Source organism: Meriones unguiculatus, chromosome 20 (genome assembly GCF_030254825.1).
Source record: "Meriones unguiculatus strain TT.TT164.6M chromosome 20, Bangor_MerUng_6.1, whole genome shotgun sequence".
NCBI lineage: Eukaryota > Metazoa > Chordata > Mammalia > Rodentia > Muridae > Meriones > Meriones unguiculatus.
Window position 1 is genome coordinate 66,428,920 of NC_083367.1, and position 27,939 is coordinate 66,456,858.

The following is a 27,939-nucleotide window of genomic DNA, read 5'->3' on the forward strand; positions in this document are numbered from 1 at the left end:
CGTGCAGGGAAACCCTGGTGGTGAGAGGAGCTGGCTCACACCAGTAAGCCCAGCACCGGGGAGGGGAAGGCAAAAGGCTTTCCGCAGCCGAAGGTGAGGTGAATGGAGGAGACTGCTCTGCCTCCCAGCCTCCTACTCTACAGGACAGTGCTTTCCTTACACAAAGCTGACATCAGACACCACGAACAAAACTTCCTACAGAGCCAACTCCAACCTTCAGAAAGAGTCCAGGGCTTTACGCCCTGTGGGCTTTCAGTGAAGAACTCCATGTAAATACTGAAGCCTCTGCAGTGCCGTGAGAGAACACATCCAGAAATACAGTAACGTCACTTCAAACTTTGCCTAAGGCGGCGACAAGGAAGAGAAAAACAGGAAATGACGAAAACAATCCCCGGGACAGTTGGTTAATGGAATTACGGTTAACCAGGGGGTGGAACAGCATGACAGCGCACAGAGTGACTGCAGGCTTGGCCCGTAGGGAAAGCATGCAGACAGATGTGCGCAGTCCCTGCAGCATGGGGCTGGCCAGGTGGTTATTAATTCGTAGCTTATGGTACCACTTGAATTGAATACAAGTGTCTGGTAAAACAGACAATACATCCTGAGGGCTACGGTGGTAGCTCAGTGGGCAGGACAGCTTGCTCTGCAAGAAAAAGGACATGAGTTCAAATCCTAAGCAACCATATTAAAAAAAAAATTTAAACAAACAAAAAAGTCTGACTACACTTGCCAGTGACTCAGGATTATTGAGGGACAGGTGGATCCAGAGAGCTTGCCGCTGGACAGTGTAACTGAAGGGCAGTAAGGTGGAAAGCCACAGAGGAAGACACCTGACGCTCTGCTGTGGCCGCCACATCCATGCTCATGGCATGGTGCACACATGCACACGCACACATAGAGATACTAAACATACTGGGGGTGGGGGAGTGCACCTTTCTCAATATCCAAAGGAAAAGAAAAACGAGGAGGAAGAGAAGCATTACAAGCTCAGCATGAGAGGTTTCAAAACAAAATATACAGGCTGGGTGTCTAGTCTTTAGTATTTTCTGGTCAAACAAATTAATCTAATAAATTCATTTGTCAAAACAAGGACTAATTTGGAAGAACAATTGAAAGACTGAAGTGATAAAATGCCAGTGTTCCTGAGAGAAAATAAACCTTTCATGAAGATATCTTCATGAAAGATATTTTATAAAAGATTGTCTAGTCACAATTCTTAAACATTTCGTACTTTTCATTCAAAGCATTACTACACTAAAAGATTGTCTAGTCACAATTCTTAAACATTTCGTACTTTTCACTTCATTCAAAGCATTACTACACTCTAGGAATCAGCTCTGGGGAAAATGAGTCCCTAGCCCCATTCCCGTTGGTATTTCAAGATAGGGTTTCTCTGTGTAGCCCTAGCTGTCCTGGAACTTAAAAATCCACCTGCCTCTGCTTCCAGAGTACTGAGATTAAAGGCATGTGCCACCACTGTCTGACTTTTTTATCTGTGGAAATTTCTGTTGCAAACATTCAAAAGCTTGTCTATGATAGACACTACTTGGCAAGTGCTACTACAAGAACCAACTATTAGTACTTGTCCTCAAGCTACAGAAATGGCAAAGAAAGAAGGATGGATGGAAGGAAGGAAGGAGAGAGATAAGAGGGAGAGAGAGAAGGAGGACATGGAAAGGAAGGAAAAATAATCAAGGTCATCATTTAGTCTAAATATGCTAAGGATTAAACAATATAACTTTCTTCTTTTCAGAAGTGTTCAGACGGCAGCTGTGCTACCCAGGACGAAGCTCCAGCAGAGCTGATCTGGAGGGAGCTGCAGCAAGATAGAGATACCACGGGGAAGCTGTAGTTGTGGCTGCTGGAGGGGTAGACACAGACATGAGGGCTGGGGTGGGAGAAGAGCGTTCACCAAGCTCAGTGAAATAAGCCAGACTCAGGGCAAGTATCACAGGTCATCCATCTATGTCCATCTGTCCATCCATCCATCCATCCATCCATCCATCCGTCTACCTACCCATCATCTGCCTATCATCTACCTACCATCAACCTGTATCTATCATCTAACTATCTGTCATCTATCATCTATAGATCTACCATTTACATGTCTATTCCATCATCTACTTACCCACCTGTCAATGATCTATCAGCCTCCTATCATACAGGAAAATGAAACAGGACCATCTGGGGAAAGGAAGCGAAGCAGCAGGAATGGACAAAGGAGAGGTCAACGGAAAGTGACCCTTGAGTAAAAACATCTTTGTGAAACTCATCACTGTAGGCTACTTATCCTCAACTTGAAAAAAACAAAAGGACATAGATTTTCATTGGAACAGCGTTTCTGAAGGCCTTCTCAGGAGTAACAAAGTGAGTGAGCAAGGGAGGCGGGCCCTTAGGAAGGGTGGAGGTACACTGGAGGACTCTAACAGTCTACCTACCAGGCGCCTGCTCAGTTGCTCACTCTGTGGATGTATATACTGCAGTGTTGTCTGTCTGTGTGCAATGCCTGAAGATGCCAGAAGAGGGCATCAGGTCCTCTGCAGCTGTAATTACAGGTGGTCGGTAGCTGCCCAGCACGGGTGCTGGAGCAGGATAGTGGTGTTGCACACCTGTAACCCCAGCACTCAGGAGGCAGAGGCAGGTGGATCTCTGTGAGTCTGAGACAAGCCTGGTCTACAAAGCAAGCTCCAGGACAGCCAGGGCTACAGAGAAACCCTGTCTCGGAGGAAAATAAAATAAAATAAAATCGGCATAGAAGGCAACATAGGAAAAAAGGTGAGGATGGGGACAAATTCTTAAGAGCTTTCTCAGGCAGGAGACAGCCAAGATGGCTACCCACAACCCATCCACTCTCTTTGAAACAAATACAACTCCTGGCTTATGGAGCTATCTGAATGTGGGTGAGCACCCAGCTTCCCCTACTTTTGGGTCTCCCCCACTGCCGACAGCAGGCTTTCCTTCATAGATGTTGAGGAGGAAAGCACATTACAAAGAGGCATTTTAGTTTCAATATTACCAAGAAACCAGAGTGGACAGTATCACACCGTATGCTTCAGCCAGAAGTAAACCATCTCTAGGATTCACTCCTAACCCAACTAAAGTGAAAGTAAGTTCATTATTCTGTTACTTGTCAGTTAAACAAGTAGGAAAATAGTAAATGTCTGATCTTGCATTTACACTATCCAAAGGCCAAGCAGCTAGAATGGAGCCAAGGAATCCCTAGCCAGGAATAACTTATAGTTAGCAAAACCCTGCCTGCACAATGCAGAACTTCCTCCTCCTACTGCAATTCTGTTGTGCAACTGTAATTCTCGTTTGGACCTTTTTTCTTTAAAGAGCTGGATGGACAACAAGGGTGTAAAAACACATTCAATGGTCATTATGACATCCCCTAGGAAGGCGTCTAATGTCTAATTTTTGCAGGGGAGTTTTAAATGGGCAGCCTGAGAGGGAGTAGAAATCTCTTAACTCTTAAAACTGGTCAAGGCTGGCACAGAGAAAGAAAATGGCAAACACTGCGGGCTAGCCTGCTTTGCTGACTTCAACTCCTGGGCTAAGCATGGGGACCTATGTGCTTTGCTACAAAGCAAGGACTGGCTGCCTGGAAGACTCTGGGCTGGAGGACATGGCTCAGTGCTTTTGTAAAAGACCCGAGTTCAAATCCCTGGGACCCACCTGAAAGCTCAGCGTTCTCCTACGGGGAAGTATGTGTAGGGAACAGGGGAATCCCAGAAGCTCGAGCGCCAGCGAGCCTGGCCTGTGCAGCAGGGACACAAATCCCATCTTAAGCAGGGTGAAAGGCAAGTGCTAACACCCAAGGTTTTCCTCTGACCTCCACGTGAGGTGACCTGCCCACACAACTTCTCATGGATGTGCATGTGTGTGTGTGCGCGCGCACACACACGCACACGCACACGCACACGCACACACACGCACACGCACACGCACACACACACACAGTAAGAAATAGTACAAAATTAGTATCAAAAACCAGTAGATCTAACGTTCTTTCAGCTGCCACTTGAGGATTAAAATACTACACACAATATGAACACTAGGAAACACCCCAACTGAGAAAGAAGCTGGGAGGAAACAAATGTTTTTTATAAGGATGACAATTCCATAGGAAGTTACAAGTCAGGAACTTAGTATATGCATAAGACACCTGATGGCCCTCCACTGGCTCTCAACATTTTTAGCTCCATTGGGTCTTGAGGAAACTAAGCCTGCCTTGTTTTTGTGAAACTACATTTTAATGGTATGTGTGTGTGTGTGTGTGTGTGTGTGCGCGCGCGCTAGGGTGTGCACATATGTGAAGGCCAAAGGACAACCTGGAGGAGTTAACTCTCCCTTCCACGCTAGTCTGCAGGGTGGAACTCAGGTTATCAGAGTTGGTGGCAAGCTCCTTTTATTAGCTGAGGCATCTTGCAAGGCCCTGGCCAGAATTCTTAAGCAAGTCCGTTTGTCTTAACGTGATCACAACTCCCACACACACTCAGTAGAATTCTGACCTTGGAGGTGTGAGATATTTTCCAAGTGAAATTCTACAGGCTGACTGCCCAGGCTCCAGCCCCCAAGCTCAGTGCCCCTTCCTCTTAGTATGAGCCTGCCAGCACTCAGATGGGGCTCAAATCGTGTTCAACCTCAAGACGTGGTTCTGATGCTATACTTTTGCTCTGGCTGATGCTCCCAACTGTCTCTGTGTTCTAGGTAGCCCCACAAGGCTCAGCCCAAATCTTACTTCCTTGCCTCAGAGCCTCTGGCATCTTTACCTCTCCAGAGTTTTGAAGCAATTGCTGTATTCAATCTTAGGTTCTGCTACCCTATACCCTATCACACACACACACACACACACACACACATGCATGCATGTACACACGCAAACATGCACTCACACACGCACACACCATGTATATCCCTCCAGGCTCCCAAGGTTCTAGGTCTTTCAAGACTACAACATTAGCAAAGCAAACTTTCCTAGTGTTTCCATCCCAACCCGGACTCTCAAACAGAATGGCTATATAACAGAACTATAGCTTGATAAACAGCTCTCCCAATTTCTATAGTTATCAGCAAATTCCAAGCCAAGACATAATCAATACTAGAGTGACCAGCGGACATCAGAACTATACCAGGAACTGTCGCTGCCCTCCACTACTAAGCTAAACCCTTAAAAAAGAAGTTTTGCAGTTATTTCCATGATGCCCTGACCAGTACCTGGCGGACAGGAATGTTAGACAGCAGCTGTATTGATGTCTATCTTTGAAAGCAGAGACACCCTGAAGATAAAGACAACCCGTCTTCATCAAGGATTCTAATGACTCCCAACTCTCAAGAGACTTTGTATTAGACATTTTTCTAAGCTGCTGGGGCCAGAGAGATGGCCCCATCTCTGGGCAAAGACATCTACCACCAAACCTGATGAACTGAATTCAGTCCCTGGAGTTCTAAGGCAGAAGGTATGAACTAACCCCTGAAAGTTGTCCTCTGACCTCCTCACACGGGCAGTGGCATGCTTACCCCTAAACATGCACACAAAGAACATATTTTAAAACGTGGTAATGATTCACCTGACATGAATTTTCCATCCTGATAGCATTTTTCAAGAAAACTGATAGTCTCAAGAAAACTGGAAACATTACTGCAATACTGACTAAAACACAGAGTCCTTTTCTGGGATGGGGTGGGAGGGACCTGGCAGAGTTACTCCTGCATTTCAAAACCTCTGCTAATATGATATTATACTGCTGGCAAAAGTAATGGCAACACATTATCAGTTAACCTACTGGCCTTTCAGGTATGATACAAGGTATATGCACCAGCTTTTCTGCCTTCCTTCACAAACAGACCCTGATAAACAGCTTCTGGTCTTCATAGGAAGCTGGCTTGACAACGTGCTTTACTGCTTTTTCTTACTGAGGCTTTAATTTTGTTTTAACTTTTATTGAAAATGTTTTTTTTCCCCTCACATAATATACCCTTATTTTGGTTTCCCCTTCCTCTACTTCCTCCAGTTCCTCCCATTCAATCCATTTCTCCTTAGAAAACAAACAGGCGTCTAAAGGATAGTAATAAATAAGATAAAACAAAAACTGAATTGGACAAAATGAAGGAAAAGAGCCCAAGAGAAGACACGATAAACTGATGCAGAGACCCACATTCTCATATTCAAGAATCTCATTAAAAAAAAAAAAAAAACTAAACTGGTAGCTATAGACTGGTAGCTATAATATATATGCAAAGGACGTGTAGAGGGTAAAAAGAGAGAAGAAAAATACATAAATAAAAAACAGGGAGAGAAGCGCTGAAAGCAGTATCATGAGACAGAGAGACCTCTCAAGAAGCCTGAGTCCGTTTACTGCTGGCCTCCGACCGCTGGGCACACAGCTGCCCTTAAAAGGCCTTCCGTCCAGACAGGACGGGCCTTTTCGCCATGCACATTCTTGCATGATGTGGTGGTGCGGCCTCCTGTCTCAAAACAAACCGGAGGCGGGGAGAAATGAAGTTACTTGCTCTGAGTTCAAATTTAATCACTACATTTCTTTGGAGATGTATAAACTGTAAACGTTATATACAAAGTAAAACTTTTTTAGTGTGTTTCATCGCATTACCGAACTCATTTTCTGAGATCCTTCCTTTGAACCTACTTTTTAGCTGAATGGCCATGAGTTGATGTCACAAGCGAAGCTTTGACTCACATAAAAATATGGCCAATTATCTCTATGGTATCCTCAAAACTTAAGCTGTTCAAAACAAATATTTGGGTTATTCTGCTTTTATTCAGTGTTGATCTGAAGCTCCATCATTCTGAAAAATTACAACAGTAGTAACTAGAGCTAGTGTTGCCACACAGAGAACATGGATTCTAAACCGCACAGACGCAGGGCAACATGGTGACACATACTATTAATTACATATTCAGCCTGATTTAGTCTCAACCACAACATCAAAAAGCAGGGAATATCATAATTAGGATTATGAAATTACTATTTAGAAGTCTCTCTGGAAAGACACTGGCACATGAGGACACTGATTTCTACCATTGGCAAGTTGTTTTTTAACTTAAAAAATTAATTTTGTGTATATAATGTGAGCGCAGGTACCCTCAGAATCCAGACGAGGGTGTTGGATCTCTTGAGGCAGGAGTTACAAGTGGTTGTAGTCTGATGTAGATGCTGAGAATCGAACTCAAGTCCTCTGCAAGAAGTACGTGCTCTTAAGCAGCTGAGCCATCTCTCCAAAATCCCCAACTGAGTGTCGTATGAAGCTGCCACCAGCAATCTGCATATAACCTCTCGACCTTTTGTTACTGGCAAAGCCAGGCCCATCAAGTTACTGTCAGCATATCTGTGTACCCGGGCGGGAACGTCAGAACAAACAGCAGCAGCAAGATACAACACCCTGACCGAACACCCTGGAGCTGGGAAACATAGGCGAAGCTGCTTAAAAAGCCAAATGGCAAATGCGGCATAGAATGGAGAGGGGTGGTGCTCGAGTAGTCTAATGCGTCATCAGACACTGTTATCTATAATCAGAAATATCTTTGTGCCTAAAAATATTTCCTGAAAACATCCATTGTCTTAGGTTTGAAAAATAACGAGACTGCATTAAGTTTATTATTGTGATACACGGGATCGAATGCCAAGACACTGGACAAGCAGTCTGCCACTGGCCTGTAATCCTCAGCTCTGAACCTCCAATAGTTCAATAATACTCATACAGTGTGAATTAAATTAACAACTCAGAGTTCATATTTAAAGAGGAAAAAAACTGTAAAGCACTGTGACTCCTTTGTGATGGGCTGTGTAAAAAATCAACGTTAAAGAGAATTTTGCATTGTAAAATTTCTATGACAAACAGTTCACTATTCTTGAACTCTGCTTCAAAGCAGAACTTTCTGGAGCTCTGTACTCTGCTGCCCAATAGCTAAAAGCACTTACAGAACATTTAAGCATTGCCAGTGTGCCTTAACCGATAACTTAAACAGCCATGCGTGACTAACGGCTACCATACTGCACAGACAGATCTTGAAGACAAAGAGACAGCAAGCTGTCAAAGGGCACACCACTAATGTTCCAGAAGCTCTGTATAGGGAAAGAAAACACAGGAGTTAACGCAAGGGCATAATAAAATGAACATTCAAAGAAGCATAAATTTGATCTCCAGCATTGTAGGGATGCAATGTCAAATCCAAGCACTGGGTCTGTGGATATGAAGAGTGCAGGAAACAGGAGGTAGGGGTGAAAGACATTGGTGGCCTGTAACTGCAGTGACAGGATGGCCCATTTTACATGGGGAGGAAAACACACTGTGAGCCCTGCACCTTCATCTATGCGTGAACAGCCACAGTGCATACGTTCCCTCTCTCTGTTTCCACAGATGAAGGTCTTGAGACAGGAGATTAATGAGATGAAACAAACGTCCACCTTCTACCTCAATCCAGCAACTAATGGTGTAGTCTATACTGCATCTCCTGTATCCACCACCCTAACATCCCTTTCTGACTGTTAACTACGCAAAGTTCAACTCCTCAAAGGCTTCACTGTCCTGTCAACACCACCGTATCTTCCTAAACACTGTCACTGACTGAGAGCCACTAAGACACATTTTTTTTTTCAGTATGACAAACACATGATTTACCATTCATGCTCTGACCCATCAGGCATTCAAATCTGAGGATCAAGTGGAATGTTTAAAGGTTAAAATCTTACAAGCAGCCTCAAAGAATCTGGAAATGAGCTTGGAGATCTCCATGCCTCGTCAAAACACAACCTGTCATTTTACATGCTTTTACTTTCAGAAAAGTGTACTATCTAAACAGAGACTTTAATGCTGCCAGTCAGTTATGACACAAAAGTTTTTCCCACAGAAAAGCCTTTGACCTTGCATGCTAACTTTCAAGTGCAGAAGACTGACCTAGTAAGCTGTGTGTGCTGAGACCTGGCACCTAAGTTTCCTAGCAAGTCAGTCATGGCTTTGTCTTTTCATGCATTCAAGGTACACTAAGACCTGATGAAACCTGATCTACAGGCCACATAGAAACACCCACAGGGTCAGTCTCCCCAGTGCATGCCATGGACGTAGCATCATAGGTGACCACACAATTACACCATGGAGGACTGCGGGTAAAGAGTGATCTCCTGTTATACAGCATGTGCTAATCGTCATTTAAAGAGGAAGAGAACTGAAAATGTCTATCAGAATTAAATTTACCCTTCCCTTTATTTTACTCATCACTAAGCAAACTTGTGAAAACTGTGCCTTAATCTCTACCAAATATCAGAGTTTGAAGTTTTAAAAATCTTTTTGGAAAACTAGAAATTAGCTGTGGCATGCCTATGCATACCCAATGTTCTACAGGCCACCTGCAAGCTTTGGAAAATCTATTAAATAAGTGTGTGTGGAGCTGGGGACTACGTGCTTTTAACCTCCTTCCAAAGGAAGCTTAAGTCCCTGGCTGAAGCTTTGCATAGGAGCAAAGACTTAAATTTTCTAATCTTTCTTAATGTTTTTAAAAAAGTAATTCCAGGTTGTTGTTGTTTTTAAATGTTCATGTGTTTGTTCAACAAAACTTTTAGATGTGTACAAGGAGCCAGGCACTGAGGCAGGATGGGAGATCTGAGTGCTACTCTGAAAGGGCACAAGGTGGAACGAAGGGGGTGGGGAAGAGGGAAAAAAAAAGTTAGCAAGAATTGCTGGGAACTTGCCAGGGACTGAGAAGAGGTATGTCTGAGAAGTGAGGGGCAGCAGGGAGAGCAGAGCAGCCAGCTCTGCAGAGGTGAGGACCTCCGGGAGCATCCTGGAAATGGCCAGCCAGATCCGGCTGTTAACTCTCAGCTGCGCTGGCCACTGGAGACACAGCCTAGCCAGTCCTGCAGCTCAGATGCCATCAGGGAGGTCATCACGGCAGAGACGGTCTCGGCAGGTAATCGTGTCCGGTTGTATAAAACGCTGACGATACACGCTGCACTTGTGAGGAACAATTCTGATTACACGTATTCAGTCCCACTTCAATCTTATGAGTCTGGGACTAAAGTGTTTAATCCCACACAGTACTGAGGCATCACAAAGACCTGGCTCAACTCAAACCAAGACAATGGTGGTGTTGTTTCGGGAGATTCTAGAAAAATATTCTACTAAACATGAAAGAGGATGCATTCCTCAGTATGCAGACAGCGGTGCAGTCCTTGGGACAGACAAGTAAAGAGACAAAGAATGAGTGATGGTGAGGGCTATTAGAATGCATTTAGGTGTATCTGGTAAAAGATAAGGTTTCAATTTCTCAATGTGGTGCTAAAATGAGATATCAAAAACAAAACAAAACAAAACAAAACAAAATCGAGGACATCTCTTAGGTACCCAGGAGAGAGGCATGTAGATAAAGCTTACACTGCCTACGGCACAGGCACGTAGAAACTTTTCTAACCTAGGCATCATGGTGTGGCCATGGATATGCTAAATAAATGCACGAGAAGCAATGAAACCACACCGGAGAGAAAGTGGGAAAGGGGACTTGGAAAATCCAGGAGAGGTAGTATCCAAAGCCAGAGAAGCAGTGTTCAGAAAGCAAGAGGAAGTTGCTACTACCATTAGAGGCTGCTGAGCTGGCCAAGAGCAGAAGTGAGGGAAATGGTTGTTGGGATGGGGGAGGAGACAACGCACCACCAGAAGGAGCAACGGGAAGAGTGGTGTGGTCAGAAGGTGACTCCAGCTACAGGAGAGATGAAAAGAGGGTGCAGAAACTCACCCACATGAAAACACTCTTCCCAAAGACCAGTCTCTAACACAGTAAAGAGACTAATAATGGGAAGGTAGCAGAAGGCAAAGGGAAGTCTTCCTGAGAAGTCTTACTTTTGTTTTAAATAAAAGTGAGAAACTAGCACATTAGTGTAAAAATGACATCACAGACAGTGTGAAGGGTTAAGAAGACACAAGAAGGAGCTGCAGGGCTGTGAGCAGACAGGACAGGGGTGCAGAGAAGCCTAGGCAGTGAGTGACACGCCTACTGTAAGCACCAGTCTTTAAGTGGCTTCACGGTCTGAGGCAGTGTTTCTCAACCCCTGTGGTTTGCAATCCAGATATCCTGCACATCAGATATTCACACTGCAATTCTTAACAATAGCAAATTTCAGTTGTGATGCAGTAACGAAAATGTTTGGGGTCAGCACATGAGGAACTGTATTGAAGGCTCGCAGCATCAGGAAGATTGAGAACCACCGTTCTAAGGGGAAGGGGAAGGCACACCATGCCGAGGCATGGGGAGGGATAAAATAGGAAGTACCTTGGAGAACCACTGGCTCCAACTGAATTGCGAGTTTTGTGATTAGTGAAAAATTTTCCCTCTGGTTTAGGCAGAATGGAGGCAGCTAATGGTGGAAAAACCAGGTGCGATACACAATCCTCTCGCCAGCTTACACACAGCTGCATTTCCTCTTATGCATGGGCCCATGAAATCCTTGAGATGGTTTCAGGAACGGGATTATCTTCAAGTGTCCAGGTCTAAGGAGAACCATCTTCTCATGTGACTGCACGTGTGTATATAAACACACACATACAAACACATTACAAAAGCATGTATTGAATTTGTCTTACTTCCAACGTGAATAAACAATTTTAAGTTTTCAATAGGAACACTACTATGTTTCATCTCAAAGGTCATCTACTCCATTCAAAACTCGGAAGTCTGTTACAAGATAGAAAAAAACTTTGATATTTTTAAATTGGGTGTTACCCTTAAATATAGTACTATTTTGGGTGCTTTATCCTGGGTATTTTCTTTTAGTCTGTCTTCCCATTCACCAGTTTTCTTTTTAAAAGAACAGTATGTTATTTTTAAGCATGTGGGTGCTTTGCCTGCATGTGTACATGTATGCTATGCTCTTGAAAGTCTGAGTCCGTCCCTGGGACTGAAGTGACAGCTGTCACATGGGTGCTGGTAACTGAACTTGGGTCCTCTGAAAGAGCAGCCAGTGCCATTAACTACTGAGCCATCTCTCCAGCCCTAGGGGGAAAAAATCATACTAATTTTTACATACTCCTGGAAATTCATCTCAGTATTTGTGCTCAGTATTTAGAAAATACCTTAGTTCTAAGGGACTCTAAAGGCTGAAATACTGTACGCCATCAAAAGTGACTGATGAAAGAAACTGTGACCAGATCTATGTCCAAAAACTTCATGTGAACATCCTAAACCTTTGGTATATGGTTTTAACAATCTCACCCCTTTCCTAATAAGGCTAAAAATATACAAAGTCAAGCTACAATTTAGGCTGTGGCAGTCATAAAAGTGAGAAAAGATCATGAGAGGAGGACGGTATTCCCAGAGGAAATGTCTTCAGAGAACCTTTTCAAAGATTACAGGGTGCTGACCCACAAGGCACAGCCTCTTTCCTTTGTCCTTTGTCCACAATCTTAACCCATCCACCTCCACGTGCAGTCACCAGACCTGCAGTATCTGGAGGAGCTCTAACAATGCATCTTGACACAGCATCTACAGCAGAGACAGAGGTGGCGGAGGTCCTCCGCTGAGCACATCTCAGCTGAGCAAGCATACGTCCAGGGATGGGTTTTCCCGCTGCAGAGCAGCACGCTTGGTATCAGCCCTCTTCTCTGGGGCCACAGCCATCTGCACTGAACTGAGCCCTGGACAGGGGTCTGGATGTGCCACCGATTTTCTTCCTAAAGAAATTCAAGTGGAACTGGCAGCACTTGTTGCTAATCAGAGGAGAAAAGGCTAAATACTCCACATTCTAGGGTCCAACTGGTATGACATCGTTCAGATGCATCTCGAAGACTTTTGGTATGTAATGGTCCAAGATTAAGTATTGTAGAAAAAGTCCACCAGTTTTACCCATAAGTTAACTATAAAGTGACAACCAGGCCCTCATACTAGCTGAGTAGAAAAACCAACGGAAGGTCAATATGTTGACATAATGACTATACTCAAGAAAGATGGTAGGTCTGGCGCCTTAGCTCCAAAGGAAGTGAATATCGTCCATAATTCAGAAACAACTTAAGAGGTACGCAAATCAAAACAAAGGAATGTGGAAAACAGCCTTGGCATGAGTATTCTAATCAGTTATAAATCATGTTTGAAACTGAGAGAAAACCTTTTATCTATCTGCTACTAAAAATTACTGAACCAATTTAAACTCTGGGGCCAACATTAAGTGAATTGTTTTATTGTACTACGATTAATTCAGAGCCCTGTGGTCAGTCAAGTTCTGACCCAGACAAAGTTTGCTTTTACTTTCTTTTCATAAACACGACAGAACCGATCTCTGAGGGAACTCAAAAGTTTTTAGTAAGGCCATACCCAGTGATTTCAAGGTCAATCTATGTGGGTATTTCAACCACATCAGACACTCATCTCTGGGTCAACCACTATCTAATAAACATGGAAACTTCATTTTCAGAAAGAAGCGAGATGCTACTTAGTTCCTATATAGCATTTGCTCTTTTCATAAATAGTCTTTGTACTCATCTATCACTAGTTTATTTCCATTTGGCAATAATAATAGCATGCCGATCACAATTCCATTTTCTCTCAGATTACTTCTGTGTCCTCATAAAATTTCTTTCTCTAAACTTATTCAATAAAGATAAATTTCCTTTTTTAAAAAATAAGGTTTAACATTAAAAAAAAAAAAAACTGTGGGGCTGTGGACACAGCTCAGCAGATAAGGACTCCTAAATGATGGAAGGGAGAAGCAATTCATGCAATTTGTCCTCTAACACCAATACCCTTGAATGCAGTGAGACTCCTGGCCCCCTCCATAAATACAGGAAGGTCAAAAAGACATTTTTAAAGAAAAACGAACTATGTCCTAAAGTTATGTGTTGGCATGCTTCTAATGATTTTACCTACAAGGCTAACATCTACCTAAAGAGGTATAGATGAAAGTATGACTGTTTCATATAAGACCTCCGAAGAAGGACTCCTCCCTATCCATACCTAAAAACAAGATCAGACTTGGAGTTCTGACGCCATGCCACCCTCGGGAAGAGGAGCTGACAAATATGTGTACATTTCTGTTTTTGTTCCTAAATACCTCAGGGCAGCCAGGAGCGAGCCACTTATCTCAAAGCAGCAAAAGCAAGAACTTTCACTGTGTATATTACAAATCCCACAACAGTTTAAGAACTACAAAACTTTTCCAGCAGGAGCTGGAAAGCTGGCTCAGTGGTTAAGAGCACTGGTTGCTCTTCCAGAGGTCCTGAGTTCAATTCTCAGCAACCACAGGGTGGCTCATAACCATGTATGTGATCTGATGCCCTCTTCTGGCATGTAGGTGTACATGCAGATAGGGCACCCATATACATAAATAGATAAAATCTTAAAAGAAGGAAAAAATAAACTATAGGCAAACTAAAGGAACACACTGAGACCACTTTTCCAAAACATGGAATGTGTTGATAAAGTGTTCCAGTGAGAAGGCTCATGCACAGATTCCAGACCTAATGCTCTAATCAGTGACAAACAAGTATAGCGGACAGCGGACAGCTGACAGCTGCTGGGCTGTGGGTTGTTTCATCCCTTTTCTTCAGTGCTGTAGCCACTGGTAAAGCGCCCAAGCTCCAGTAAGTAACTCCTTCCACCCTTGATCATGAAAGCAACCCTAAACTCAATGTACCACCAACCCAACAAAACAGGACATAAAAACAAGAGGGAAAACTTGAGAAGAACAGAAGGACTGAGCAGTGTGAGAAGAGAGTAATGATAGGTAAAGATGACCAAGATCCGTTATATAAATGCATGAAACTGTCAAAAAATAAAAATGAGAAAGATGGCTGCCTGGAAAAAAAATAACTGCTGGGTTATGGCAGCAGTATTTTGGTCTAGTTCCCTAGCATCTGCTACAGTAGAAGGCAAGCATGCCCTGGTTCCTAGTGTTTGTCTGCAAGACAGTAAAATTTCCCATTCTGGGTGGCATGGCAATGTTAAACATTCTTGAGTTCATGATTTTTTACTTCTGTTTTTCTGCTGTGACAAGTCACAGGGAAAAGGCACTTCAAAGTGAGTTCCTCCTCTGGGTCTGAAGATGCTTCATCATAACAAAAGAAAGTTAAGATTAGCTCTGGCAGCCTGAAGCAAAGGTGCTTGGGTCTCAACAATTCTGCTCAGTATTTGCGCTGCTTGGAGAGGAGAAGGGTATGTGAATAATTATAGAGGCACAAGGCAACATTCAAGATACTGTCTCAGTCACTAGCTACATTTTACCACTAGAGGGCCCAGAATGGATGAGGTGACTAGGACAGGTTCACCAACTAGATAGATGCTAGCTAGCATTTAACAACTTAAAAAGAAATTACAAGAAACTTCCTCTTTGTATATGCCTTCCAAATGTACAACAAGGCAAAAACTATCATTTTTCTCATGACACGCCTATCTATGCACACAGGTTAACTGAAATAAAGTCCTTTGTAATTCACCAGTAATTCACCATTCTAACAGTGGTCAATACATCATCAAATGTAGGTTTTTTCTTGAGCACTGACTACAAAGCAGTCAAAGACAGTACCCTGCTGTACCACTCCTTCACTCTGAGATCAGTCTTCTCTCAGAACCCTGTCTCCAACCAACCTTTGGTATATTTGGCTCAAATGGCCTGAAAAGGGCTGAAAGAAATGCACAAAAATGAGCCACACTATAGAGGGTCTAAAGAACACTAGGCAATAATTTTAAAGAGCAACGTAAGATAAAATGACTTAAAATGCTTTTATATGCACTTGTTACCATTAACACCTTTTAGAAAGCACAGCCACGCCTCTGGCTTGCTCTCCCTTTCTCTCTGTTGTCTTGGATTTGAGTTAGAGGGGCAATTTTAGTCTTGTCTAAAGACTAGAGGTGGTCCTGATAAGAAAATATTAGGCATCAACATTCCGGGTCCTAACAAGTTCCATAAACAGAGATGTAAGGAAAGAAAATATTGGCTGTAAGCTATCTACTTCCTGTGAGAACACCAATGATAGCAATATATATAAAAAAAAGAAAGTCTGCAAGGCTTCATGAAGGGTGAAGCAATTAAACCTTCCGTGCATGTGCGCAAGCGCACACGAACAACTATTTCCAGTTGTGAATTATATTGTTAGGAACTGTTTTGAAATGTTAAAAAATGTAAATTGCTAAAAAGAGGAAACATCTACCATGGGGGAGCATTGGAAAACCTGGCTCAACCAATCCCAGTCAGAATAGGTGGCTGCTCAAGTTGCTTTTGTGGGTATTTGACGCTGCTTTAAAAAAGAGAGGCTCTGTGACATCACCCTTGTCCACCAGGCCAATCAAATGAAGCTTTACAAGAGAAGGATAAAAGGAATGGAGAACTGTCCAAAGGGAAAGCAAAGCAAATGTGGTAGAACTAAAGAGCAGGCAGAATGCTTGTCTCAATCTTGTATTTCCAGCAATGTGATCCTGCAAGACCTGGTTATGCCTTTAAAATCCTTTCCGTTTGATGTCTGGCGATGTGGGAAGCACCTACACAAAACTTTCGTCTTCCACCCCTGGTAATGTGGCACCCTCAAGTTAGCTGGAAACTGGTTAACAGGAAGCTAGTTGAGTTCCCAGTTCACAGCTGACCTTCATCTGTTGTTCCTTCACATGCAAATTCTCACAACTACATGCCTGCTTTTACTACCACATAGATGGAATTGTTCTGGGAATGGCAATGGTGCTATTTTCTTTGCCCTTGGGCTTTGAAATGTGAGCACTGGGCAGGCAGGCTATCCATTCTTCTGCATTTGAGGTCTTCTGTCAGTCCCTCTGATGCAGCAATAAAAGACACTCACAGGATCGCCCCTTTCCAGCTATGGCTTTCCGGATGAAGGGACGAACTTTAGCTTCCCTCAGAACCTAGGCCTCTCCTTTCCTACTTGTTATCTCTGATAAGGAAATGACTACCGTATCTGAAGATACAGATAATTTTGTTTTTTATTGTTTTTTTTTTCTTTTTGTTGTTTATTTGTGTTGGTTTTTCAAGATAGAATTTTTGTGTAGGCCCTGGCTATCCTGGAACTTACCATGTAGACCAGGCTGGCCTCCAAATCACAGGCCCACCTGCCTTAAGTGCTGGGATTAAAAGTATGTGCCACCACAGCCTGGCCTAATTTTGGTATTTTGCAATGCCAATGGGGCTAAGACTTCTACTCTGTCTTCCCAAACTGCACGTTACTAAATCACTTGATCCAGAGTTAAGCTAGACAGATTGTAAACCGTACTCCAGGGACTACAGATCTGGGCTGGCAGTCATTTCCTTTCTCTCCCCCAGACAGGACTCTTTTGAGACTCTGAACTCTGATACTCATCTAAGGGTGAAAGTGTTTACAATATGCTCAAACTCTCAGTATCACACGATGGGGGCAAAAACAGAAATTTAAACAAATATCTAAATATAATGAGCCAGACACAACCCAATAAAGTGATTGACACAATTTATTTCCAGGATTAACAACTTTTTAAGCATGAATATATTCAAGGAAAAAGTCTTTGTTTTTCTCAATTTCAAAAGAATCGACCTTTTTCAAGTACCACTTGGAGTAGGGGTAAGCTACTTGAAAAACCTGATTTCCTCACTTTATTGGATAAGAAATTCAGCAATACTGATTTATTCAAGAGACTGAACCTGGATATGGTTCAGACAGTGAAGAAAAGGAGGAGGCTCTCTAGGCACCCCTCTCCCTGACATCAGACATGGCCATCACTCCATGTCAAACTCTCCACCTGGGACAGAGTTGGGATTCAGATATACAGAATGCTTTCAGAAACCTACAGAACCCCAAGAACCATGCAACACCATTTCCTCTCTGACTCTGGTTCTAGCACCTAATTCTGCATACATAATTCCTTAGTTGTCACAATTCCCAGTGGCACCCCAGCCACGCTGGCCATGATGGACCTGGTAGGTGCCACAGTGTGGAAGCCCTGAGCACTCCTCACATCGCACCCAGGGGGTCCTCAACTTCACGCTCTGTAAAAGCTACAAGGGTCACTGTTACGACATCTACTCGGGTTTGGACCTTTCCATCCATACTCATCTAACTCAGAGTTCAGTCAGACATATGTGCATTTTTTTAAAATCTGGTATTGCCGGACAATTGTGTGAAAAATGGGTTTTAAGGTTACACTGTATTTTTAAAAGCCTGTTTCTACTAAGCCACTGAAATAGCAAAGGGGTCATACAGTACAGAAACAAAAAACAAACAAAAAAACCCAAAACCAGAAAACATAAGACTTGCCAGGTTTTTTTTTTTTGGTTTTTGGTGTTTTTTGTTTTTGATAACATGACAAAGTGAATCAAAACAAACAGTTTTAAGAGCACTATTTAATGAAGCCTGAAAACCGCTCCGCCCATACAGGTCTACCCTCCTTCCCTCTCATGCTGGAGGATCATACCCAGGGCTATTCGTATACTACACACCGCTGAGCTGAGCTCTGGTTCATACACTACCTTTTTTTATCCTGCTATTATTGAGAGGGAACAGAGGGGAGTGAGCCATGAGGGCAGAGAGGGGCAGGGAGGGAAAGAAAGGGGGTGCCTGGGACAAAAGAGGAGAGCGAGCGGGGAGAGAAGGCAGGAGAACAAACTTGTGGGGAAAGAGGTAATATGGTACACACACAGAGGGAGAGAGAGAGGGAAGGAGGTAAAGGGAAGGAAAAAGGACGGGGGGTGTACAAGAGAGCACAAGGAGGTGGAAAGTGGTCCTTCTACCCCTGCACACACCTGGTGGTGGCGGCAGGTTCATCAACTACTTTTTAATGAAAGAAGAATTCACAGTGGCTGCTTGTTGTGATCTAGCAGTAATGTTACTGGATTTTCCTTGCACATTCCATTAGGCCAAGTGTTAATGAGAAAGTATGGGCATCTCACACTCTTCCGAAAAGGTGGGCAGTGTGGACTATCCTGTTTAACAGTTTGCAATCACTGTTGTAGAAGCCACAGTGATTTGACGATGGTGCTCTATACTGACTCTGTCCCTCTGCTGTGCCCACTCTTGCCACTATGCTAGGAGGTCAATTCACATGCATTGTAGTTACCCAGTTTAGTCTTAGGCTGTCGTGGCTATGATAGCTATTGTCCCTCAAAATATTCGGAGGTACCTCAGACCTTCTAAGAAAACAATCTGGCCAGGCAGTGTCAGCATATGCCTTTAATCCCAGTATTCTGGAAGCCAAGGCAGGTAGATCTCTGAGTTCAACCCGGTCTTCAGAGTGAGTTTCAGGCCAACCAAGGCTATACAGAGAAACCCTGTCTCAAAAGAATCAAAAAGATTCCAGACACGCACTGACAAGAAGATGGTGCAAAGACAAATGAGAGAAGACAGCAGACACCAGCATGAGGAATTTGCAACTCAAGGACAGTTCAGGAATTCCTGAAGATGCAAGGGAGGGTTTGTCTCCAAGATCTTTGGCGGAAGCAGGGCTTTGCTGACATAACACCCATATTTCTAAAAGCAAGAGCTACAGCTTTGGAAAAGCACAGTTTTGAAGTTGTCAGAAAAGCCTGGGTGGGAGAGGAGCCCCATGCAAGCCAAGGGCATAGGGCAAGAGGGCACTGTCTCATTTTAAAAGAACAGGGTATCTGAGTCTCCTCCTCAGTGACTATTTCTCAAGATAAACTGTGGAAAATGCTTGCCAAAAGGGATTAAAACGTCTCCCCTCCCCCTCCAAGCCATTCCGTGCCTGTAATGAGAAAACTAACACAGTCATGGACTACTGGAGCTATCCACTGAGAAAGTAATAGATTCAGAAGAGGTTCCGTGTAAAGTATGAGTATGACTCTCAGTCCTCAGCGAGGGTCTCAGTAATGGTAATGCTACCACTCTATTCAAAAGCCAAATTCAAGTCCAAAGGAAGATCTAGTTTACACACCACACATATTAAACTATCTTTCCAAACTGTAAAGGACAAGTCCAGATTTTACTACTGCCATAGCTAATGTAAAAACTGACCCCCACCCCCGTGAAATAGGAAACAACCCATTATCAAAACAAACCAGAGTAACATTTTATTTCATGTAACAATCATAAACAAAATGACCAGACTTGCTAAGATTAGCAGAAATAACACGTTACCTAACAAATGAGTATTTGCAGGAAGACTGCGCGTAACATGGCAAATATTTAGTCACTAGTTTGATGGCTCTGGAGATGGTACCACGACATGATGTAGACTACGTTTATATGAATCTAGCTTGAGAACATGAACACTTGGAAGAATCCAGTCATGTATCAAGGTAAAATGACTGCAGATGAAGCATCATCACAAAGCACAGACTATCCTCGACACTGTAAACTGAAGTGGCAAGTACACATTAGTATTTCTAAATGTACACACTATACGTTCACAATCACTTTGTTTAATCTAAGCCCCAGACTATTTATAAAATGGTTTTATTAAAAAAAAAAGATTACTAAATCTTTCTTATACATACAATGCATAAAACGCTGAGTTTTATAAGTTGTCAAAACTATACCCTCAAGTGCATATCTGTAAAGAAGCCCTCACTCGTTACAAAGCATCCTCAAGGGGAAAAGAAAATGGAAAAGGGTTTTCACATTTTATTTGTGAGCAAAGTGTTTTCTAAATGAAACCTTATTTAGTATCAATGCGATGTAAACCTGCCTTCCAATATATCACTGCATGAACTTAAAAACTACGAAGTTCAAAAAGAGAGTCCTTAGATCATGTAAAGGAGGAGTAACAGCGTACAAGCGCAACCACAGAGGGGAAGCTCAGGGCAAAGGCAACCGTAAGTCCAAAACACCTGCTTGGGCACTTACGTACCAGGGTCTCAAAGAGCAACTATGAGACTTTAAGAAGCCACCTGTATCTGTGGCCTAAGTTTCTCTTAAGCAAAACAAACATACTACAAAGACTCCTTTCCAGGGTGGCCATAAGACTGCATCACATCCACAACGTGATAATTCTACTTCCCAACAAGGTATATACATCCTGTGTAGCTATGGGTATCTTCAATAATAAAGACTGTTTAGCTACAAAAAAGTAAGGACAGCAGATTCAGTAGCTTGCCCAAATATATTCAAGCAATTGGTAAGGCCAGGTTTAAAGCCCAGTCATTTTAAGTTATTATTCTAAAGGCATTATTTTAAAGTGATCCAACGTCGTTGTTTTTTTGGTCGTGTCCCCCCACCCCCAGTTTCTCTTCAACTTGTCACCCACAAAACAGAAAAATTTCAATAATTCTTATTATCTGTTTTTGTTACTGTTGTTTTAAAGACATGAACTCACTATGTGAATGTGGCTGAACTCAATACCTTACTGCTTCAGACTCCTAAGTGGCCAGGAGTCACTATGTTCTAAGACAGTCAGTAAGTTAAGGTAAAATGCTGGAAATAGCCCGAAGATCAGGACAAGGAAGGCAACCCATTTTCAATGTAAGCCAGTGCCACCTGCTCCACCATAGCCACCACCGCTGCCAGGAAAGGAAAAGAGCCAACACAACAGTGACAGACAGGGAAGGAGGAGACAAAGGGCATGCACATGAACTCATCCCGTGTTCAGAAATTCTGCCCTGGTGGAGTCAATCAATTTCAGATGAAAAGTATTTCAAAACAAAACAAAACAAAGCACAGAAGAATCCATATTGAACACACATATTCTTTTGCTTGTCATTATTCCCTTAACGATGAAGTGTAGTAACTGCCGACCTTGCATCACGTCACAGTAGGCATGAAAAGTAACCTCGAGATGATTTAACATACATGGAAGGATACAAGAGTAGGCTTCAGGAGAGTTGGGTACCTGAAGGGAAGGTCCTAGTATCCATCCCTTGCAGACTGCCTCAGGGCACAATGTGTCCACCCATTAAACCATGCATCTGGCTGTCTGCAAATATAGTCTCTGTGTACTACATGAAACAGCTAACATTTTATATGATTTTAAGTTACTCCATTACACTCTCTTCCCCCTTTGATATAAAAACAGAGAAAGGCGGGGGTGGGGTGGGGGGGAGAGAATCAAGTTCTTTGTTACCTATCTTCGACAATGTTTTAGAACAGAGCAAGGTAACTGTGAGTGCACAAGGGGGTAAGGGGGGGAAATGGGCTTGAAGAGGGAGGGTCGAAGCCAGGAGCCTATCTAGAGAAGTCACTGATCTGTGTTAGCTCCTGATATAAAACCCATCGGTGCAGTCCTATTGGTAACACTGATGCCAGTTCCTAACCAATTTAACTATTATAATTTTGTCCACTAAAGCTTCCTGCCGTCATTAAAACAAGTACTCAATAAAGTAAAAGCTTGTACTGTCCTATAAAAAGCACGTGCAAGTAAAGGAAATGCTTCTTGTAGTCACTTCGTGGTTTCTTTTCCATTCTTCTCTTGGTGCAATAGTTCATTTTTAAAAGCATGAGTTTAAACTATGATGACTTCTCTACATTTTAGTTTCCCTCCAGCATCAACTGGCAGAAACGCAGTTTTCTTATAGCAGTAAAAAAAAATTCTATGAGACTAGAATATTTTAAGAAGAAAACAAGAGCGTAAGCCGGGTCCGGTGGCTAACAAGCATTTGTAATCCCACCACTAGAAAGAATAAAGGAGGGAGTTCAAAGTCAGCCTAAACTACAGAGACTGACCCTAATTGAAAAATGAGAGGGGAGGGAATATAATCAGTGTAGATCTGAAATAGAAATGTGTGGGTGGTATTAAGCAAAAGATACATGCACTGAGGAAGGTGTGTCTATGTAGCTTTTGCACACATATCTGTATCTAATCGCCTAGAAAGCAGGGAGCCCCAGTGAGCATCACCCTGCACATCACTTTCTGCGTGTGCCCGTGTCATAGCATGGTGTTACTGATTCTGGAGTCTACCCTCAGAAAGCGGTCCCAGACCAAACTTTTAACCTTCCATTAAATTTACATATTTTTTCTTTAGACATGAACATCACATTTTTGGTGCCTATAGTTCACATGGTTTAAAAGATGCTATTATTTTATATAAAATCCACAGCAAAAACACTTAGAAAAAACAGAATCCTATGCCATCCTGTAGCATCTATGTGTAATTAAATCAGTGTTTTATCTGCCTGACTTAAAAATGAATTACAGAAACCTGTTCTCATCTTTCTGCAGTATGTAATCACAATACTTGTTTATAAAGGGAAAAATCTAAAAGGTGCTGGATTATTTTAATAACACAGCACCTAGTAAATAATGTCTTACTAATATAAAGGCACATAACGTACAGCAAAAATATTTTAATTGAATATAAATACCCTTGGTTCAAAGGTCAAGCATGCCCATCTGAATACACAGTGAGGAAAATATAATACCCTTGAAATCCTTTACTCAGAGTAGACACGTACCAGATGGGCGATGAACGTGTGCAAGTTCACTCAGTCATGAATGTTCCATAAACTGTCTACTGTCTACTTACTCAGTTTCCCTTTCTTTGATTGTATGACCCTTTTAATGCTGAATATCTCTAGAGTCAGGAATTATTTTACAGCCATTGGTATGTCTAACTGGAAACATTTCCATTTCTGAGTAGTGCTGCTTGCAATTAATGGTATTTTATCCAATGAAATTCACTATTTTTTAAAACAAGTAACTTAAAAAATATTGCTCCCAGTCTTAAACAATCCTAGATGTCTGGTTCATACAATATAATTCCTCACACGAGTGAAGATGAAAAATTTAATAATACAGCAAAATATCCAGGACGAGAGAAACTTCTCTGATAAGAATAAAATGGTGGTGAAATTACCTTGAGTTTGAGTGGGCCACTTCTCCTACTTGAACCTTTCAATGACTTCAGATTGTTACCTCCCTACACTGACATAAAGAGTGCTGCACATCAAGGTGACTGTTACACGTTTCTATGCACGGGAGAAGCTACTGACCGCAGTACACACACTAAAGCTAAGACCTGAGCTCACACTTAACAAAATTTGCCATTTCTGTGTACTGAACTACATGTAGCATTGCTCTGCCACACCACACATTAAAACTCCATGGGGCTACTGGGTATAGTTCAGTGGGAGAACACCAGGGATGAAGCTGCCCAGGGGTGATGAAGGCCCACTATGTGATTCAGGTCTCTACAGTACTGCCTGCAAAGCCACAAAGCACTGCACCAAGTGGTAGGGCCAAACCAACATTTCCATATGGTAGTATTCTATTGCCAGAGCTTCGACCAAAGACATACAAAATGTGACAGGTCCTAAGCCAAACTTATCAAAATCAAATAATCAACTTTTCTCTTGAATGTCTAAAAGCCCAGAAAAAAATACTAGTTCAGTAACTGAGACTGTGCATTTCCATCCTCAGTATTATGTTAACAAAACAAGGACAAGGGAGAAACAAACACAAAGTAAAAATGAAAGAATGTCCCCAAACATACTCAAGACACAATGCTAACAACTGGTTAACTTACACTTTCTAGAACCTTAAACCAATGTAAATACAACCCTTCTCAAGTACTAGAGAGAAGGTCAAAGCTTAGAGTCAAAAACAAAAATCACTAACAAGAAAGCTTTATTTATACTGCTACTTAACTTGACTGAGCGTCCATTAACTTTGATCAGAGTAAAGGGAACTAAAGTCACTGTAGAAACTATTCGGTACCATTTTCTTAGGGTCACAGCCAGTCTTTCTTGCACTTACGTGAAATAAGTGTTGCATTTACTTTGTCCCAAGATTGCAATTTTAACTCTTTAAAGATCCTAAAAGGAAAACCTGAAATCCAATCAGACTATTACCTGAGTTACTTTGGAACTAAATATTCAAACGCTTCTACTCTTACATGCCTTCCCCAAATACCAAAACAGATTATGTCCTACTGTCCACAAAGCTTCTCAGAGCTATCTAGAGCATCACCAGAAGAGCACACAAACAAGTCCATTTTAAATGGCTGGTGTGCTGTCAGAGATCAAAAATCCTACACAGAGCAAAGGGCACACTGCTAGAAATGCAAAGGAAAGGAAATGACTGCTCACAGAATCGTATGAAAGCTTTCCACGGGAAACACCAATGGCTTTCCCCCATGTATATACTGTATATGGAGAGAACTCAAAAGAAAAACAGTAAATCAATAAAACTTAAGAGCAACAGAAAGTAAACCCCTAAATTCTTCTCGTCTGTTTACCATAGAGCCTCGTCTAAGCGATGTGACCCAGAGCCTACAGAACACATGGTGGACACCTGATTTCTGCTCTGTAAAATCACTTGAGCTATCAACACCAGGACACATTTTGTGCAAGATGTACTCACAGCAGGCATGTGAGCTAAGCTCCTGAAGGACAGTGTCGTCTACACACAACAGCAAATAGCGTGTGAAAACTTAGAGCACTTAATGTGAAATACGTGTTACATTTGGCTTTGTGCTTATTAACAAAGCCCTGAAAAAGTGCCTCTTGGCTGATCTAGTTCTTTCTAATTTCTTCACATTTATCAAGATTAAAAGCTATAACCTCGAGCGATGTTAATTTACCCAATGTTTCCAATTTTCTATCAAGTATTAAAAAGTATTGCATTAAACTTTAAAAAAAAATTCTCTGTATAAGCATAGAGAGAGAGACACATACAGAGAAAGAAAAACTACATGGCTTATACAATAAATACACATAGATATTGAGTACATATTAATCAGACTGTATGGTTTTTATATCAAGGTACAGGCTTTTATCACCACACAACTCTTCTTCGTTGTTAAAGGGTAATGGGAAACTTCCACAGCTAAGTGCATGCTACTAACATTCAGTTTTAAGAATTTGTAGATTAAAAAAATACAATTCCTAGAACACTGTTATCAAACAAATAAGTTTTATTGGCATCTAAAAACAAAATTCACCCAACATTGAAACGTTGTTTGCTTTTTTTTTTTCCACTTACTGCAGTATGAGGAACAAACCACACACACTTACTTTGGAGTAACAGAGACCATAGTGGAGATTTTTACAAAATCACTTTTTAAAATCTCTGTATTATGCTCCTCAAGAATCTAGAGCCAGTCCTTGCATAAAATGTCACAGCTTTGTCTGTCACCTTAAAATCCTGCAGCAGCCTAGAGATATGGAGAAGCTGTGCCACACCTTGCTGTCCTGAAATATGTCATCACTGCCACACCCACCCAATGACAGCGTCTAAAACCCTCTCTTCCATAGGAAGTCTCTGACAAGCTGTTAGCATCTCCTTGACGTTAAAAGAATCTGGGGCAACATTTATACTTTATCAGAAAAATAAAAAAATGTTTACCTACCATGTTCATATTAAGAACAATGTCTATACAAGTCAGTTGTACAATTATTTTAAGAGAAAGGTGAACATGAACATCAGATTAACTTAGTTCTGGCAGATAAACGTGAACAACTGTGGTGCAGTCAGCCATTAACCTCTTACAGAGATGACAACTGTACGAAAGGTTTCTTTTACCTACTGAGCGACGTTATGTCCCCTCAGTCTCTGTGCTCTCTACCACCGCTCCACTTTCTACACCAGCAGTTGTGCCGCTCTCCTCCTTGTCTAGGTCACCTGAAGACGCCAGTTTCTCATAGAGTTCAGGCTCCTTCTGTACTGGTAAAGGCGGTGGCTGAGCATGTCTCTCTGGATTTTCACCATTAACTTGAGGCACGTTATCACCTTTTCGTTGAGAAGTGGCCCCTTCGAAATAATCAAAAACCCGAGCATGAGGAGGGGGAACCCAAGTGTTTTGAATTCTATCTCGTCCAAGACGATTTCCATTAATTTCTCTGCAGAAATCAAAATCTCTGTCGTCCCTATCCCTCTGCCTCTCCCAGGGTCTTCTGCGGTCATCAAAATCTCTGTGAACTTCTTGCCCAAATCCTCTGTTCCAAGGACCACTTCTAGGATCAAATCGGTAATTTCCAGCCCGAAATCTACCTCTTTCTTCATGTAAGCCTTTTGGACCACCAAAGACTGGCAGAACTCGATGCTCTCTCTCATCAAAATCTCTATGTCCCCAAGGTTTCTCTGGGGGAAAGCCAAAGTGATCTCGTCGACCAAGATGATCTAGACCTGGCCTCACAAGATTCTCTCTCATGTCCACAGGAGGTCTTCCAAAATGATCCCTACCATCTAATGGAGGCCTTCCAGGGCCTTCTCTGGGATCTATAGGTCGCCCAACCACATCCCTAACATCCACTGGAGGAGGTCTATTAATGCCCTCCCTGGTTTCTATAGGAGGAAAGCGGTAATCTCTATCCCCTTCCTGCTGAATATTGTCATTCCCAAGTGGTATTCTTTTATCTGGATTGGGAACGTTGTCTATAGTTGGTCTTCCAGGAGCCAGAAATGGTCTTTCTGGCTGACTGAAAAGATCTCCTGGAGGAAAAGGTCCACGGGGTGGTGGATGAAGAGCTGCATCAAGTACCGATGGGGGAGGGATACCCCGCTGTGGGGGTATTCCAGGCTGTAGTAAAGGGAATCTTGGTCCAGGAGCCTGTGGTATCAGTCCTGGACGAATGTCTAACATTGGCAATGCAGGCATCCTTTGAGCAGGGATAGTTAATGGGGGTAAGTTCTGAGGTCCAATCGGTGGCTGTGGTCCTAAAAGTCCAGCAGGATTTGTAACATTTGGTGGCTGTAGTCCTACAAGTCCAGAGTTGCTAGGCAGGTTTGGAGGCAGAACCCCGAGAAGTCCAGAGCCACTGGACACACTTGGTGGCTGTATGCCCAAAATTCCAGAGTTATTTAGAATATTTGGTGGCTGGGCTCCCATAATCGCAGGACTGCTAGAAACATTAGCTGGCCGAACCCCCAGAATTTCAGAATTACTTGATACATTTGGTCTCTGCACGCACAGGATCCCAGAGGTACTTGAGGGCCCAGGCGGCTGTGCTAACATCGAAGCACTACTTGGAATATCATTTGGAATCACTAAAATAGAAAGAGAAAAAAATCATCTAAAGTAACGGTTATTCTGTTGTGAAAAGGAAATTATTATAGCTGTAATTCTGCTAATGAACTTC

At 42.4% G+C, this 27,939-nt stretch overlaps 1 protein-coding gene across 9 annotated transcripts in view; it reads right to left on the minus strand.

Moving 5' to 3' along the window:
* The window catches only part of Scaf8 (SR-related CTD associated factor 8), a 195,343-nt gene that overhangs the window by 89,123 nt on the left and 78,281 nt on the right, over positions 1-27,939 (minus strand). For 8 of the 9 annotated variants that reach the window (XR_009588012.1, XR_009588013.1, XR_009588011.1 and 5 more), the window contains one exon: positions 26,384-27,847. Coding sequence is in view for 3 of the 9 variants with exons in the window: in XM_021648990.2 (XP_021504665.1) it covers positions 26,397-27,847 (1,451 nt within the window). In the remaining 6 variants the exon portion in view is untranslated. Of the gene's footprint in view, positions 27,848-27,939 lie in introns of all 9 variants that reach the window. The other variant, XR_009588016.1, reaches the window with a different exon arrangement.